The 17,977-nt window shown below is 35.2% G+C and overlaps 1 protein-coding gene across 1 annotated transcript in view; it reads right to left on the bottom strand.

The window, feature by feature from the left end:
- HDAC9 (histone deacetylase 9) overlaps window positions 1–17,977 on the bottom strand; it is a 477,431-nt gene that overhangs the window by 88,366 nt on the left and 371,088 nt on the right. The window contains exons 19-22 of the mRNA XM_035562425.2: window positions 14,821–14,876; window positions 14,490–14,577; window positions 9,931–10,050; window positions 9,513–9,610 (exon numbers count right to left, since the gene is read on the bottom strand). Coding sequence (XP_035418318.2) covers window positions 9,513–9,610; window positions 9,931–10,050; window positions 14,490–14,577; window positions 14,821–14,876 — 362 coding nt within the window. The remainder of the gene's footprint in view (window positions 1–9,512; window positions 9,611–9,930; window positions 10,051–14,489; window positions 14,578–14,820; window positions 14,877–17,977) is intronic.

The following is a 17,977-nucleotide window of genomic DNA, read 5'->3' as shown; positions in this document are numbered from 1 at the left end:
GCATGTACACTGTAACATGACATAGGAGAAATGCTAAGCAGCTTACCAACAGTCCAGGCGTAGCTATTTTCAGTCTGTTTATAATGTGCTGTAAATTGCTTGGTTTCATTTTTCATTAATTTTTGGTACACTTGCAATTTTGGTAACTATTTTGACACCTGATATCAATATGTGTCTAGAAAGATTGTGGTAGGCAAACATATGAATCAGGTAATGAAATACTTTAAAAGCTTGGTTTGTTTCAAGCCATGGCAATTAATGACAGTGCTTGTATATAATCGGAAAGGTTTGGTTGCTTAATTACGTTAAATGTAGTCAAAGTATCTAGGATCATATCTTGCCACGTTTACTCCATGAACAGCCTTTGCTTTTTTAATGGTGACTCTTGCAAGAAGTTACTATTGAGTATAAGTAACAACATTACATTTTAGCCGTGAATTATGCTGATGTGCAGAACTGAGAGGTGCATTAACTAATGCAGTTAATGATTGATTCAATTTTAAATTCTGACCCTAGTAGAAGTAAAATTGAGTATATGTGATCACAGAACATAGACTTCCCTTTTCATGAAAAAATACACAAATATGCCAAACATGGTAAATTACTCTATGACTGAGCTGTTTTCTTATATTGCCTGTAAGAAACAATTCATATCTAGGAGCCTGAAGTTTGATAGATTCCCTCACACTGAGTAACAATCCATTCTTCAAGAAGCTGCATTGATTTAATGGGATTACTGGTGGCCCAAGCAGTACTGCTAACACCACATAATCATGAGTCATAGACCTCCCTGAACTTTTTCATTAGATATCTTTTTTTTTGAGACATACATGTTTTCTTAGTTTCAAACATTTCTTATGCAAGACTAAGAGCTGACTTTAAAAAGTAATAAAATACTCAGAGTTGGGGCTCCAACAACATCCAGTAACATGAAACCTCATAAGATCTTGCAGCACTGAGCAGAGTGCTACTCAGCATAATTCAGGATTTCAAAATCTGGGTCTTGCCAGATTTTTCTATTTTTCTTTGGAATTACTGGAGCTTTATTTACTAGAATATGTTTTCTATGAAAAAGAGTTGTTCCTTTTATTCAATTACTTTCCAGCAAAGTGTAGCACAGGTACAAAAATCATTAAAATGACAAACAAACAAACAAAAAAAACACCTCCAAGGAGTTATTGATGCAAAAACATGAGAACATCTATAAGCACAGACGTGCCCCAGAGGTATCCACACAAACTTATACAGAGACACAGGTGCGTGAGCACACACACAACCTCACAATACCTCTTTGCAATCCGGCTTATGTTTGAAAGGAGGAAAATAAAATCTTCAGTTTCTTTTTCGTCTTGAAGTATTAAAAGAAGAATAGTGGAGGTCTCATTAGCTAAGCTGGCTAAAGAAGGCATGAATAAGAACTGTGTAGCTGAAAGGCCTCTGTTTCTGCTGTTCTTGAAACAACACTCCTGTCTGATTCTGGATAATGGGCTTTTAATAAAAATATCCACCAAAGGAAAACAATTAAACAATACATAAAGCACCAGGGTGCAATCTAGTGGTTCTGTTACAGTCTGGAGCTGTTCCAGCAGAGAACATGTGGATATTTTTTACAGGCTACAGTGTAGTTCTCAAAAGTTATTATAAAGCAACAAAATTTAAATTGGGGCTGGACATCTACACAATTGCTCAGTGTTGCTGTAGGACTTTTAATTTAGACCTGAAATTTATCTCCATTTAAATACCACAGATATTTTGACTGTTAACACAAAAATATCTTCTGTAATCGTGCTGCTTTTTAATTTCTTCCAGGATGTTTCTGGTGGTATTTCTCACCTTTCCATCAAAGTATTTGACAATGTGGCAATTCTTTATCCATACACTTCTGTTCTTTCATCTTTCTGGCTTGAAAAAAAATTGAAAAATATTTCTACTGGAGAAGAGCTCAGGTACTTTTCGGTACTTTTAAACTACAGGCCATGTACAGCTTGGGGTTTTAATCAAATGGTTTTTAACCTGAACCACATAAACCTGACACATGCCATATTTTATTATCCTTTCTCCTCCACCCCCTACTCTGCCATGTCAATAAAAGAAACTCTGCATCTGTAGAAAAGTAAGCCGACACTAATTAATTTCTGTAATGAAAGGTTTCATTTCTGTAGTTCCAGTGAATGAAAGGAGCATCATACGTAGTTTTAAACATCCTGGTACAGTAAAGGTGAAAATTTAGGGTAGTTTGGTGAGAAGAAGTTAGATTTTCCAAATAAAAATAAACGAGTAGAAAGAACAAGAGGTTGCAGGATATAAACAGTGTTGCCAGGTCTAGTTTTATGGTGAACTCTGAAGTATAACAAAATGTTGAAAAGCTGTTTATGCCAGTGTTTCAAATGCTTTTAACTCTGCTTCTCAGTTTCCCAAGGACTCTCTCCTTATCCCCACAATACTCATCTGAATGCTGAGAATATTTGTCAAGAAACAAGGCAAAAGCATGATAACTTACTATTATTACAAAAATAAATATATATATATATATCACACAAAGCCACAAATTCTCAGGACTATTAAGCATTTACATACGAATATTATACTCCAGGCAGATTTAAAAAAAATAATATTCCAAGCAAACTTCTACCTTCTTCAAACTTCTTCAAAAGGAACTGCTCAGGCACTTTTAAGTCATCTCTTTTTTTTGGCTGTTTGGTGTACCTTTCTTTGAATACTGCTGAGACATTTTCTATGGCAGAAGGGAAAAGAAAGATCTCTTGTTGAAATGCTCATCTTATAACAATGCTCAGAAGCAGTGGACAAAATCAGAAATGAGCAACTGATTGCAACTCTGACTTACAACTCTGCAGAATGCTGTGGATGACTGCAAACTATACGCATATGTACAGAAACCATCACATAGATTTTCTAGAGCTTCCATAACTGTGTTCTGTTTAGTTATATTTTTCTGCATTATGCTCACGACCATGCAGAAGGATTGTGGGTAATTAGCACTCTTCAAAATGTCCATCTGCATTTGGGTAAATCATTACTGGACTCTTGTACATATGACTCAGAGATTCTGACTTCCTCTTTATGAAGTGAAGTGCTGAACGCATTGCTGTCAGCAAATAGACAAGAAATAACAATCACTGGGGCAATCCAGTGATTACAAATTAATTACCAGTTATTAAAAAGTTAAATATTGGGAAATATATATATTTTTTCCATTAGTAAAGATAAACATGGAATTTTGCTAGTCTCAGGCCATTAACAATGGAGTTCAACGTAACAATGGATAACAGAATAGATTAAGGTTCTGAAGATCTTAGTTCTTTCTGTCTGCTTTTATTGACTCATGAAGCAGAGCAGCTAATTTGGCTTTTTCATTTCTCCTCCCATATTTTTGCCCTTTTATCTCATTGCACTGCAAGTTCTTGAATGAGAATCTGACCTTAATGCAGTTTTTAGACCTAGCCTACTATAATATAAACTCAGCAGCAGCCTCTGGACATTGTAGTCATAAAAATAATAGCATTAAGCTATGAATATCTAGAATTACTGTTTAGTAGAACTTTCTTCTCAAAAACTATTTTTTGTGGAAATCATTTAACATTATAACAATATAGCACTGTTCTGTGACTCACTGTAAATAAAGCTAGGTACAGCTAAGAAAACTTGATTTTTGTCTCCTACATTCTTTTGTTCTGTTTATCAGTAACCAGGGTTTCTATTCAGTCAAAGAGAGATACTGTATTGCAGAAGAGTGATGTCAAATAAAGCCATAATAGTATTCAAAATAGTATAAATTGGTGGTTCGCCCTCATGTGGTGCATTAAGCTCTTTTCTAGAAGAGTTTCAGAGATGAGCAATTAAAATCATTAGGCAATTAGATGATTTTCTAAATAAAGAGAGATTGAAAAGACCAGAAATACTGACTTTTAAGAGAAGAAAAATAACAAGGGATATGACACAGGGAATGCAAATGCATTTAAAATAATAAATATGCACAAGCAAGAGTGTGCACTTCATCTACAAATGTAGCACACAAACATATGGACTTCTAATGAAATTGGAATATTAGAGATCTGAGCTAAAAAACTGAATTTTTGTTTTTCAGGCACACATACATAAGACCAGGAAGCTCAATACCAACAGATTAAATGAATACAGAATCTTAACAGATACACAAAACTGATTAAGGTAGTTGTTGCCAATGCTTTAGCAAACAAAAAATTATGAAAGTAAATTTAAGGTAAAATTAAAGCAATGCATACAAATGGATACTATCTATGTGTAACTACATGAAACAGCATAGGTAAAGCATATCAATATTTTCTTTAAGTTTTCTCTTTAGGATATATGTGTGAATTTGTAACTTAAAAACTCAAAACAAACCAACCAAATAAACAAAGACAGTACCTACACCAAAATAGAGCTAGCAAGGAGAATATATTTGAAAAAGAACAAAATTGTACTTTAAAAATTTTTCATTTGAAATGTCAAAATGGAATGTCATCAGATCAGGAAATATAAAACTAAGACCAAAAAAGAGTCAGTATACATCAATGCAATCTCTCAAAAAACTTAATTATGCACTGTAAGACGATAAGACTACAATGAATATTTCTAAATGTTTTTGATAAGAGATTGGACTAAGTGAGTTTTAAACATTTATTTTCTTCCAAAACAAACACTGTAAAAGATTGAAGATTATCTGTATATCTTTATTTTCTTTCATTTTTACACTTTTACATTTTTTCATACCTGTTTTCAAGTATGACTTTAATTTTGAATTCTCTTTTTTTTAAATGATTCTTTTGAGGTAATTATAAATTTTGTGCTGTATTTAAAATTAAATCATAGATATAGAAGTTAATCCCTAACTCGGCCTTAATGTCACCCATGTCTTTTGAATTTGCTCACCTTATTAAATTAAAATCATACACATGGCTGCTAAAAATCAAACTCAAAGATAATATTATCATGAGCTACTTCTAATGATTCCAAGAAACACACATACACACATTTCATTTTATGTATGCTTTTATGGCCAGGTTCACTGACATGCTGTGGGTGTTTTATGCTACTCTGGAGTAGAGAGCAAAGCAGCCAGAGCATACTGGCTGGTTAAGCTAAATTTACAGCTCCTTTGTTGAACAAAAGCAGTGCAAAGCAGTCGGAAGGCACACCCCAGTTTCCTTCTGTCTCTTGCTTCTCCCTCACTCTTCTTAACCCTCACATTTGTTTCCATTTCCTCCTGCGTCTGCTATATTTTGCTCTACAGAAACACATCTCTCATGTCCTCTGTAAGCTAAGTACATATATGTACATGTGCACATGTACAACACAGACCTGCTACCTCCTTTACTGAGCACATCTGGTATAATGCATAGCTTATGAAAGTAATTATTTGAACATTAGTAGTTGACCATCGCTCTTGTTTTTTCTATAGCTGTTGGCAGAAGACAGTGGATCACATTCTCATAAACTTGAGTGTAGAATCATCTTCTTAGAAAATAGCCACCATCTTCTATTGTTTTCAAAGAGATTAAATCAATTTTTAAATAGGTGGAAGTAAATGATGAAATATAGCTCGCTAGAGATGAAGGCCTTAAGAATAATGGAAAAGAGCTGTGGGGTTTTTTTTTGATATCAGGGGAAAAGAAGTTGTGGCTGCCTTCAGGAAAAGGGCATTCTTTCAAGGAATTTTGTAGATAAAACAGTTTCTTAACTATGACAAAAACAAGCAAAACTTTTCTGGCAAAATTAAGGGGTATATTGATTTGATTTTTGCACCTCTTTTTCATTCTGCAGAAACTTCTAACTCCTACATTTTCTACTACCTCCTTGTAGTTAACATGATCAAATATATTTTCCTACTAGAAATAGAAAATAAATGGCAGGAAAAAGATTTTTTTTATACACAAGAGTTGTCTTCATCTTCAAACTGGTTCCAGCCATTTAAATTCGATTTGGCACTACAAGGAGTTAGTTTAAAAAATACAGTAAAGACTCTTCATGTAGCACAGAAAGCAAAATGGCAGACACAAACAAGCACCATAATTTCTTTAGCTTCCCACTAGCATCCCACTGGAACCACTCACTCAGCATGATGTTGAAGTGATTACTCTGTGTTATGCATCTAACTCATCTACAACTGTTCTGCATTTTTACACAGGGAAGTTGCTTTTTCCAGAAAAGATAGAAATATTTTCTAGGACAATTTGGAGGAAGAGAGTGAGGTGAAATCTCATTCAGTCACAACTGGATTTGCTTAAAATAGATCTATGCAGCTGAAAATCACAAATATTCAGATAGCTGCATCTATATATAGATGTGTGTATGTGTATGTAAATGCTCATACAGTTCTACATATATTCTGCCCTAGGAACTATATAAATGATATCAACTACATCATCATATATAATACCTGATTATATGCAAAACTCTAGAAGCAAACAAAAGGACTTGGTCTCTATTTCTGTGGACATTATCATTCAGAAGGATCTCTGCTGTGAAATTTGACAGTCAATCAAGCAGTAATGAGTTACCTAGTGTCAGGGTTGCTGACACTTCAAATATGTGCTTAGTGCAATTCTAGGAAGAAACTAGGGCTCCGCCAGTGAGAAAATAAAGGTTATGCGTACCCCCTTGGAGACTGTTAGATGATTTTAATGCAAATTTCTCAGCTCCTAAGGACTCAGAGAATTAGGCTGTCGAAGCTGCCAAAAGCAGGAAGCCTCAGCTGTTCTCCAACTCAGTTCCATCTGTCTGCAAACTTACTGACACCTTGGTTATGTTGGAGAGGAATTTCACCAACACGCGCTCTTGCCTTCGCTAGGGACTGAATCCTACATGTCCTCTCTCCCTGCTAGGGAGTAGGTATGAAGAGCAAATCTCTCCATTTTGTCCCTTCATATTTTTCTTCTCAAAACTGAGGATATCCAACATTTTCCCTGTCACTTGTTTAGGAACAGTTTCATAACTCTGTCTCTAAAATCAGTTTGAGAAAATATCAAGCTCGTTTTCCTATCTACAAAACTCACTGTATATTTTCATAAAAACTGACCTGTTGCAGGTCACAACTCCTAAGCAACAGCCGACTTGATGACTTTTTAACCAAGTCTTCTATTAATTTTCTTCAAGTTTCTACCTTCCTTTCTACCTATGGCAAAAGGACTGAACCGTGGATCTCTCGTTCCTGGCCAGTGTCTCACAATTCTGTCCTGGCCAAACTGAGAATGCAGGTTACATCATCTATGACATTTTGGATCATAGCAGGGTTAGATTCTGGTTTGAAGATTAAGCGCCTCATCATTAGGAGTGGTAAACCTATCTACCATTCAGACCAGATCCACAAAAAATGGTTTATCCTACACAATTTATAGATCTTTGTGTCCACCCTTCAGAGTTCCATGCACTTTGCTTCACTGAGGCCCACGCAAAACTTCCCTAACAGGCATACTACACAACAGTAAGCATTAAATTTGGCACAAAGACTGTGCCTGGGCAAAAAGGAGCTTACGATGTAGGGAAACATTTTCTGGTTTTCCAGCTCTTTTGGAGAAAAGGAAAACAACAGTATCTATTGTAATGAGTCAACAGCATTCTATTTCTAAAAAACAAAGAAACAAAAAAAAGTAGCAGTTGACTATTTAAGATAATGACCCTTGCCCACATTAATCGCAACATGAACTGGATGCATTTAAAATTATTTAAATTTAAAATTATTTAAAATTATTAACATTTAAAATGCATTAAGTTTTGAACCATCAGCAATTCTTTTAAGAGAGAGCCTAATCATTACCTTGAATTTATCTGCTTTAAAGAAAAAGCATAATTAAGCACTTATTTTAGTGGTATATCTGCAAATGATTAGTCGTCGTGTAGTAGCTTACATGAATTTTATTTTCCTGAATAGTGCACATGCAAAACAGCAGACTGAAATTCCCTTTAACTCTGAGGCAAAGTAATATGTACAACAGTGGTATTAGTTGCTCCAAAATGTTTATGAATGTGCTTTAACTACAATGGCAAAGAACATTTTTGAAAAGGTATTCTTAAGCCCAGGTACTTGCTGTCAGGATAGAAGGGGTGCCAATTGTGGTTGTAGTCTCACTTATTTGAGTCTTCTGTTCAACGAGTTGAGAGCACCATTCTCCACAGTACTAAGATGTCCACATTACCTATATCATTATTGGGATAGGTCAGATACAAACCAGGAGTTTTGGGCTGATCATACCAAACATTAGTATCAGATACCAATACCGGTGATTTGAACCATCCAGTTCATAAAATCTCAACAAAGAATACGACAGATCTTGGTAAGAGCCCAAGGGAATACTGAAGTATAGAAGATTTGAAGCATGTCACTGATTATTTGTTTAGACTCTTTTTACGTACAGACAAATGTTGTAAATAAAATTCAACCCTTTTTCACAATAACAGTGTAACACTGTGAATGTGTTGGGCCACTCTGTGTGCAGGTCCAGGGCTTGGACTTTCAATTCAGGTGTGTTATTTATCAGATCCTTGGCATATTATTTAATTGACTAAACAGGAGTGCTTCAGAAAAAAAGCAAAAATGAGTTTATACTTTTTGTGATGTATTTTGAATAGAATATAGGTCAAAAGCTATAGAAGGCAAATGCACTGCTTCTTGGAGGTGATCAAATAGATGTGCTGTCTCATTGCCTTTCCTTCACATCATCTTTCACTAAATGAAACCTCATTTCAGACGTAGTATTTGCCCACTCTTGAGAGGCCAGTGTTCACTAAACCCTTCCACTGGACTGCTCAACAATGAGGTGAAACAATGCATGTAAGACGGGACTACTGGAAGACTAAAAGTATGTTTCAAACTGGCTCTATCTCCTCTGGTTCCATGAAAATAAGACTAAAGATTATGATGCATCACCTATGAAAGAATAAAACTTAATTAAAATGAGCTATTGAAAATGAAGAGAAATACAGCATGCAGCATTTCCTGTCATTCTTACTGAGAAATTTCAGAATTGTTTACTTTTTAGTAACTAGCATTTTACTGAAATTCACAGAAAATTGCAATTGGTCAAATCTGTGAGAACCACCATGGTAAGAATTTCAAGCTAATGAGGAGTGCTGGGATTGGACCATACTTAATATTACTTTGTATGTGCTATACTTACATGTAACTGCAATTGATGTGAACAGTATTTCTCTTGTGCCAGATATCAATGATTACATTTAAATTTTGTATGTAGAGGAGTTAGCAAGCTGAAAGTCATTTTACTGTCATGATACGATAATGATAAAATGAGCGACTGATTAAATCATTAGATATTTTTTTCTATTCTGAGTGGGTGACCACAAAAATTGAATTACCCATTTATTAAGCCTACTAAGCTTTCAAATACCAGGATACCAGTATTAAATTAGTTTCACCATGGGTCATTTCTCCTGTCTTTCAAAATTACATTAGTTTTTATTTATGTGTTTGTATTCTACCACTGGTTTTCATAACTTTAAAAGAAAAAGATACCAACCTGAATGCTGTGAGATATTCAACATCACCCATAGGAGGATCCAAGCCACCTGTCCAAGCAATATTTATATTATAACCTTCACCTGGGCCACTTCCAACCTGAAAAATAGGAAGAAAATGGGAAGAAATAAAAAGGAGGAAAAGAGAGAAGGAAAAGAGAGAGGGAAAGGGGGAAAACATCTGAAGTGTTCTTTAGAAACAAACATCAAACAACGTGTCAGATCAGCACAGCCTTGTTTGACAAGGACTGCTCTGGGTTATGCACTTGTTTTCCACTGGTCCCCTGCTCCCAGTGGACAATTTGGTAATCTGGTGTAATTTAAAGAACCAGAGAAGGACAAGAAAATTAGGGGTAATCATGCAACGCAATTACCTGAAAGATACAAATAAAAATGGGGCTCTAAAGAAATAAACCTAACCTCATTTGGGGCTCCACTGCCAGGGAAGAAGTTGCCTTCATCATAGCGATGGAGGGAAACATACAGGATGCTGGGGTCAGCATAAAAAGCCTGCTGTGTACCGTTGCCATGGTGAACATCCTAAAGGAGAAAGAAAACAGATGACAAATGTAATAATGTCCAACTCAGTGTAGAGAGCTCAGTTCTGCTCTCTTTTACCCCCTCTCTCTCTCTGTTTCTCTCCCTCTCCATTGCCCTCCTTTTGTCTTTCCCTTTCCCCCTCCCTTCACCACCCCATACTTCCTGAACTTTCAGGCAAATTACTCTTTAATGCACTCATTTTTTAAACTGGCTTCTAAAAATCAGGAAACCATAGCGAGCGTGCCCTGGAGACTCCAGATGAGCAGTCATTGAGAAATCCCAGTCCTTTTGTACAATTAGATATTTATACACCAGCTCTTTGTACTCCTTGCCTCAGTGATGGAATCTAGCATCCTGTTTTATGGAGGAATTTTATGACTTATTAACTGCCAACAGTTCATAACCCCTCAGGCTTAATTAACTAGCCTCATTGGCCTCTGAAGAAAGACTAATGTTTAAACTACAAACTAGTATTTTGCAGAAGGATCTATGGTTTACAGAGCTTTTTCACAATTCTTGACAGAACACTAAACATAAGTGTATTCATTGATTTGCCAAGTTCCACTATTGAGGTCAAAGGCTCTGTGACCAGCTGAGTAAATTGGCTTTCTTGAAACATTCAGTTCAGTTAGCAGTCCCTCAGCAGTTAGATCCACATCAAAAGAGATGCCAGATGCGGAAAGGACTTCATACTTCATTTTTGCAAAATCATGACGGCAACAGTTGAAGACAGAGGAATATGATCTCATTAGCTATTAAATCATCTGGCAGATAGGATGGTGCCTTCCACAATCAAGGAGTGACCTTGGCCAGTCTCCATATTTCAAACATTATATAACACCAGTGAAAAGAAATTCTGTCATTAAATAAAATATTGGAAAAGAAATGCTGGCAGTATATCTGTATAATAAAGGCTGATAATATGGGCTTTTCATATTTTTTAATTTCGTTTTCACAGTTCTACTATTGTAATATGTAGTTAGGCACACATGAAATTTTACAAGTAAAAATGGAAAATCCACTTGCCTTTTTGTAAAGGAAAATTGAGCCTTTATTGTAAGTTTTTCCACTGGGATTTGTAAGAAGCTGAAAAGTTATAGATATTGTTGATTCTCCTCAATTAGCTGACCCCTTTAAAATTTCTGACTTAAAGACAGAATTCAAAAGGACAAAGTACACTAAATGGTGACATTATCACCCAGACTATTTATTTTACAAACACTATGAGGTTTGAACTGAATTTAGTATCAGAGAAAACAATGGTCACATTTTCTTCAAAATGCCTATACTCCAGGAAGATTCAAGTTAGGTCTGTGCTGCCAACAGCACAGCAAGTACAGCCCACTGCACGTGTTCTTTGCCAGCTGATGTAGCCCATGATTCTCTCTGCTATTTTTCACAACTCTCTGTATTGACCAAGTCTCATTTGTACTGCATTGTGCTTGACTTGGACCCCTCTGGGACTTATACGGGGTAATATTATAACAGTTACTTTTTTTTTTTTTTCCTCAGTTGGAAGTCCTTGAAGCAACACAAGGATTAAGTCACAGCCAAACTGTGTAATGGCAAGGTTAAATGTAACACGTTGGGGGTGCAAGGTAGCACACACTGGTGTGAGGGTGTTGGAGGTTTGAAGGCAGCCAGCATAGTATTATTAGGTTTTGACTGGCAAATGAAGTCAAAGCTGGCATGCAGCCTAATCCCAGAACAACATCCAGTTTTCTTCTGGGACAGAATTAATTGATTTACTTCAAAACAGACCCAGATCTTGCTAGCATATTTGCAGGTATGGATAACCTTGGAACCAGGAACGCAACAAGAATCTGAGGAACAATGTTGGCCATATAGATACATCTGTAAGCACCATGCTTAAAAAATGTAAGAGTACTTCACTTTGTGATTTTAAATAGTCTTTATTTTCCTAGCATATTTGGGGTTACAGATATATTCTTGCTATAACAGTTTTCAAACGACAAGAAAACAAATTAGTTTAGTGGAGGACTTGTTGGTGTTAGGTCAGAGGTTGGACTAGGTGATTTTGGAGGTCTCTTCCAAACTAAATGATTCTGTGATTCCATGAAATGACAAGAGAACTCTTTTTTTTTCTTAATTATTTGCATCTCAAAGCTAGTTTTCTTGTCTACACTTTAATTCCACCAAAGATTACTCTGTTTTGAAGAGCATTAACTTCTCTGTTTAGACAAAGGAATGTGCTGTTTAAGACTGTGGATGTTACCATGTGGGAAATGTGTTTAGATTCTGCCCTTAATACATCAAATGTATTCAGGATACATAAGTCCATTCAAAAACTGAGATTTATTCAAAGGTAGAATGAGGAAAGAAAAGCTGACAGAGAGATCTTTTATTTTTGTGTAGAAAAAAAAGAAGGAAAGATTAAAAATTAAAAAGTTAAGAATTTATATGAACACATAACAGCTACAAAGACTACACTTCATTTGTAATTAGAATACAGTTTAATGTGTGGGATTGAACATTACATTTAACATTAACATAGTAGTAACATGTATAGCTGCCAACCAGCATGGGGTCCTGCTGTGCTAGTAACTATCAAAATATAATCTCAAAGGTTAATTCGAAGTCTAACATCTATAATTCCATTATTTATTTCAGACGCTCAAAAATCTGTTGGTGGACATAGAGACATAAATACTAATTTATTCATTCATTTAGTCTGGATTGAGAATTATCCATAGTTTGCCTATATATAAGAAATTTTCCATATGACTTTTTGTGCATCATTGCACTGACCACGGAGCAGGCTAGGGACTGGACTGCAATTGCTCCAGGAATGAAGTAATCTTTATCAGCCATATACTTCTCTCTTTTCACCAGTGGAGTTATTCTGGCCAACGGAACAGAATCAGAAAGAGGCTGAGCATTCCCTATCTACTTTCCTGGGTAAGCATAGGCAGTCTCACAGGTTATCATTTCCACAGGTAATGATTTGCACATTTAACCTTGCCTTGCAAAATCAGTGTTGAATTCCTGAGTACTTATTGGTTGTATAGGTGAAATGGAAGTGATTTCTATTCTTGACTAGGTGAATGTAACACTTGTAGTAAAAAAGACTTAGAAACATTCACAAAAAACTGAATATTTTTTTCTTATTCAAAAACAAGAATAAACATAGAGTTCACTTTTGGCTAGCATTTACAGCAGTAAAACTCAATGAAGTGTAAGATTCAAGTCAGCAAATGGCTACAAAAACAGTGGAAGTGATTTTTTTTTCACAAGTACTGGTTTCTTGCAGTTTTTAATTATGACCCTAAGTGATAGTAGAACACTGAGAAATGTTTGTAAAAAACAACCTAAGAATATCTGTCCTGCCCATATACTTATTCTACCACTCATTTTTCCCCTGCCATTCCTTCTCCCACACTCGCCCTTTCTCTGCTTCTCTTCAACAACCAGTACGCATGTTTAACTGAACAAAAGTGCTAGATGGTAAGGCCATGACTTCACAATAAGATTTAATTATGAGTGCAGATATGAACAAGATTTAGACTATTAAGCTCTGCACTTCAAAAACCCTTTAACATATTTTGTCTTTAAATCTTTTATCACCTGCAAAAATTAATTAAGTGCAGATGTAACGGGTTAGGTTTTGATGCCAGGGTTCATTTCCTGTCTATGCTTTGTCAGACACCCTATTACACCTCCTCATGAACTGTAAGAAAACAAAAATGGTGCTCATAAATCAGCATTCAACTTTCCTTGGGCTGTACATTGGGCTGATCCTTTAAGTGCAAGGCAGAGCTCCAATTCATTATTCATGAAAATAATATAGACAACATGCCAAATGTCATCTGCATTTAAATAATCCATTTGTTAAAACTATTAAGCATTGTGTAAGAATGCCTTCTATTAGAATACAAGACTAGTCCAATGAAGTGGATTTTTAATCATGTAGCTTTCCTTCAGGGAACCATCAAAAGCTGGCATACATGAATTGAAAACTTCTTAGAGGGAATGACCTGTTGATTTGTTTAATAATATTGAAGTTACACAACAAGTCGAATCACTGCTAGCTGGGGGAAGTGGCCAATTTGGTTACCAAAGCAACAACATTCTTTAAAGCACATCTGACTATTTAAAGTTTGTATTCTGTAGGGAAAGGTAAACTTGGGTTCTGTAGGGTTATTTTAACGGTGGAAGTATCAATTCATTTAAGGACCATAAAAGTTGCCCTGATCTGTGCCTTCTTCTCATTAAATTGCAGTTAACACCATTAAAGTGAAACATAGATGTTTATGGCTTCAGTACTGCCATCCTGGCTTTAATGAGTTCCCAAAATCAGAGGAAATGCACACCTTTATTACTTGTAGGTATTAAAAGCAGGAAGGTCTGACATATAAATACAAATTCATTATCTTTTATCTAGATGCACTGAAAGTGTGATGCTTGCCAAGAATACATACCAGATCTACAATCAGTATCTTCCCTATATTCAGCTTGTCTCTCAAGTATTTGGCAGTAATTGCAATCGAATTAAAAAAGCAGAATCCCCTGTGGAATAGGGAAGAACAGAAATAAGAAAGCAAATCAGTCAGGAAAACAGCTATAAATAATGTTCAGAGCATTTAAAAAAAATGCTATATGATCTCTGAGGCCATAAATCTGCTTCTGGGAGTACCTAGAAAGCCTTTTCAGTCATCTGCTAACAATTACAGTTCTTCAGAGACATGCACAACACAGGTGATTGCCAGTAACCTTAGTGCTCCAAGATGGGCAATATTCCCTGGTACTTACATGGCTGTTGATTCTTCAGCATGATGGCCTGGGGGCCTTACAACAGCAAAACCATTCTGTAAGAACAAGATAGGTTTTCAATTATCAGCTTAAAAAAATACTTGACTCAGTGCAAAACAGAGCAGCAGGCAGAGTGGATTGAAATATATTTGAGACTCTTAAGCACTTTTTCTGTCCAATCACCCTTTCATAGTATTGCCAGAAATAATATATTTGAGAACAGTGGTATATAAGCTTATATAAATATGCACATGCACATACATACACACGCACACACACAACACAACCTAAACAGGAGGAAAAGACAGGATGAGAAAGCTGTTGTTGTCAACTCTGAAGTCAAGAATTCAGATTTAAACGGGAGCAGAGAGGACCAACCCATTCTTGATCTAAGTTCATGTAACCTTACATTGTTTGAGATTGAGAAAATTCAAACTAAAAGCAGCTTGAGGTATAAATTTTAAACAATTACTCAGTGTTGACCCTACTTTCTGTATGAACTAAATGATAAATTCAGACACACACACATACAAATCCTAACAGTAGAAAAAGAATGGCAATGAATATCCCATATTTCTGCAGACTATGAATTAAGCTTGGGAACCTGCCAGTCTCACAAGCTTAATACATTCCCTAAAGTCAATTTCTAACACACGTTCTGAAATTGTATAGAAATGTTTATAAAAGACAGCATAAGGATCAGTGATGATCAAGGAATTTTTTGCCACTGGAGATAAAAAAAAAAATGAAGTCTTCCCACTTCATGGTGGGGTAAGGTAAGGGGCAAATGTAGAAATACATTTTCTGTTCAGAAAGTTAGATTATATATTCAGGAAGCAGTGCATCATAAGGTGTGTATTATCAAATTTCTCTTTAAAAAGCCAGATTCAGAAGTAACAACATTACTTCATCAAATTTACTCTTTATTTCAACTACTCAAGACTGTTAATCTCTTCTATTCAGCTAATTCTTCTATTCATGTCAAGTTCATGACAAATACCACATACATCAAAATAAGAAGTTATAATCTGTGCTGATTTTATCAGCCAAACTTCTATTTTGAAGCAATCTCACACAAATGCCATGTGTATGTGCAGGGCTACTAGACTGAGCACCATATTTTCAGAGGGGAAGAAACAGAAACAAGGATGGAATATCTCTATGTTTCAATAATTAATAATTACAATAGACCAGTTAGATATACTTAAGCTAGTTAAATGTCAATGTTTCAGTCTTTACTCATATGAAATGAACATGATAATGGCTAATCTTTTATTCACACAGGTGTTACTGTGTGCACTTGCACAATTATCTGCCTATGTTGTTTCACTGGCATTACTTTATAAACAATTACTACTAGGCTATCTTATAACATCTGATGCTGAACATAATCCAAGCAGCCAGTTGCAAATTTTTGTGCAGCCTGTCAAAACTTCTATCAGGCTACAGTAAACTTAAACTACAATGCAAATGGAGTACGTCTCTAAAGAGTGGTTTCTCTGGCCACCACTGAAAGAATGTTGAAGGGCATGGACATCATGACTTATTTTGTATTAAATGTCCACACTTCAGGAAAATAAAAGCCAAAGAAACTAAAGAAAGAACAAAAATATATGTTAAAATTTAGGCAAGCATTCCTTAAGGTGAAATATAAATTGTTTATAGATCAAACACAGCATCAGTAAAAAAGGCATTGTGGCTTGCACTAGTCTTCAGAATCAAACCAGCTTTACACTCAGTTAAAACGCTGATCCTTCTGAGTTGCTTTTTACATAAAATATGACTTAGAGAAGAATTCTGTAAAGAATTCTCTTCTAGCATTTATGAAAAATAAAGTATGTGTATGCTGAGGAATGTACAGATGAGTAAGTGAAAGAACACTGAAAGTGAAAGAAGAGGGCATTACTGGAAAGAGCTCTATGCTACCTGTACTTTGTTCTCTCTATATTTGTAAGAATTTGGAAAAAAAATACAAGCAAGGAGTACAGCTGCCCCTCAGCTCACAGATCATTATTGTCTAACTTTATCAGCAATCCCAAAAGATCAATATAATTAAGATTGTTATACCTGGGAGAATTTCATGGGGGAAAATACAGACACACAAAAAAATTGACACTGCTCTTTTTGACATGACATTTACACTTTAGGCTTCTCTCTTCTATTTCCTTATTTTGACAACACTGTTTGGAAGTATTGTTTAATTATAGCTGGCTTATTTTCTGCTATCAGAGCTTAAGTAAGCTATTCTGGTTCTCCATGAACATGCATTTACTTACATGCACAATATTTACTTTAGTGTTGTGACCATTTATTATGTTTTTGTTGTTGTTTTTGTTGTTGTTGTTTTAATATTGCAATAAGTTCAGTATTCACATGAGAATTTTTTTTTTAGATACATTATATTGATAAAGCATATAATGTAATCAAATTCTACCAAACACTGAAAACTAGTTACCATACAGTATTAACAGCAACTTTCATGCAATTGATAAAACACTTTGTTTCTTCTGCTTTCAAGATTTGCACGAACACACCATGTATTCGCACAAGAGAACATGAATTCATTTAGTAAGGCAATATTTAAATACCAGACAGTGAGCTCAGAACAGTAGACAGAAAGGCAAAAATCTGCTTTAAAGATAGAAAGACTAACACAGAGGAATATGTTGAAAATGAAGCCAACACACATAAATTCAAAGCATTTTTGTACAGAACCTTATTTATACTAGGATACAGACACCTTTATATGTAGACAGAACATTAAACTGACTGACAGACATGAACATTATTAAAAGGATTCATGTCTGTGTCATTATATGCTTACTTCTAGTAAAATTTGAGGATAAAGAGTAAAGCCTGAATAGTCATATTCTAAAATCTGTACATATTTGAACAACGAACAAAGGGAAACCTGCCGAAACTCAGTTTACAAATTGTAAAAATAAATAAATAAATAAACAAATAATTACAATTATACATACATTTGATCTTAAATAAAAACTAAGAAAAAATGTTAGACTTTTTCCACAGTCTTTCCTGATTCCAGAGAGATAGACTCTTGGCTTCCAACAAGGAAAGGTGTACATCCCCATACTGTGGCCTCATTTTATTTAGTGATACAATTGATTATTTCTGTAGCATGCTGGGTCAGAACATT

Source organism: Cygnus atratus, chromosome 2, assembly GCF_013377495.2.
Source record: "Cygnus atratus isolate AKBS03 ecotype Queensland, Australia chromosome 2, CAtr_DNAZoo_HiC_assembly, whole genome shotgun sequence".
Lineage (NCBI taxonomy): Eukaryota > Metazoa > Chordata > Aves > Anseriformes > Anatidae > Cygnus > Cygnus atratus.
This window is presented reverse-complemented; position numbering and strand designations above follow the sequence as displayed.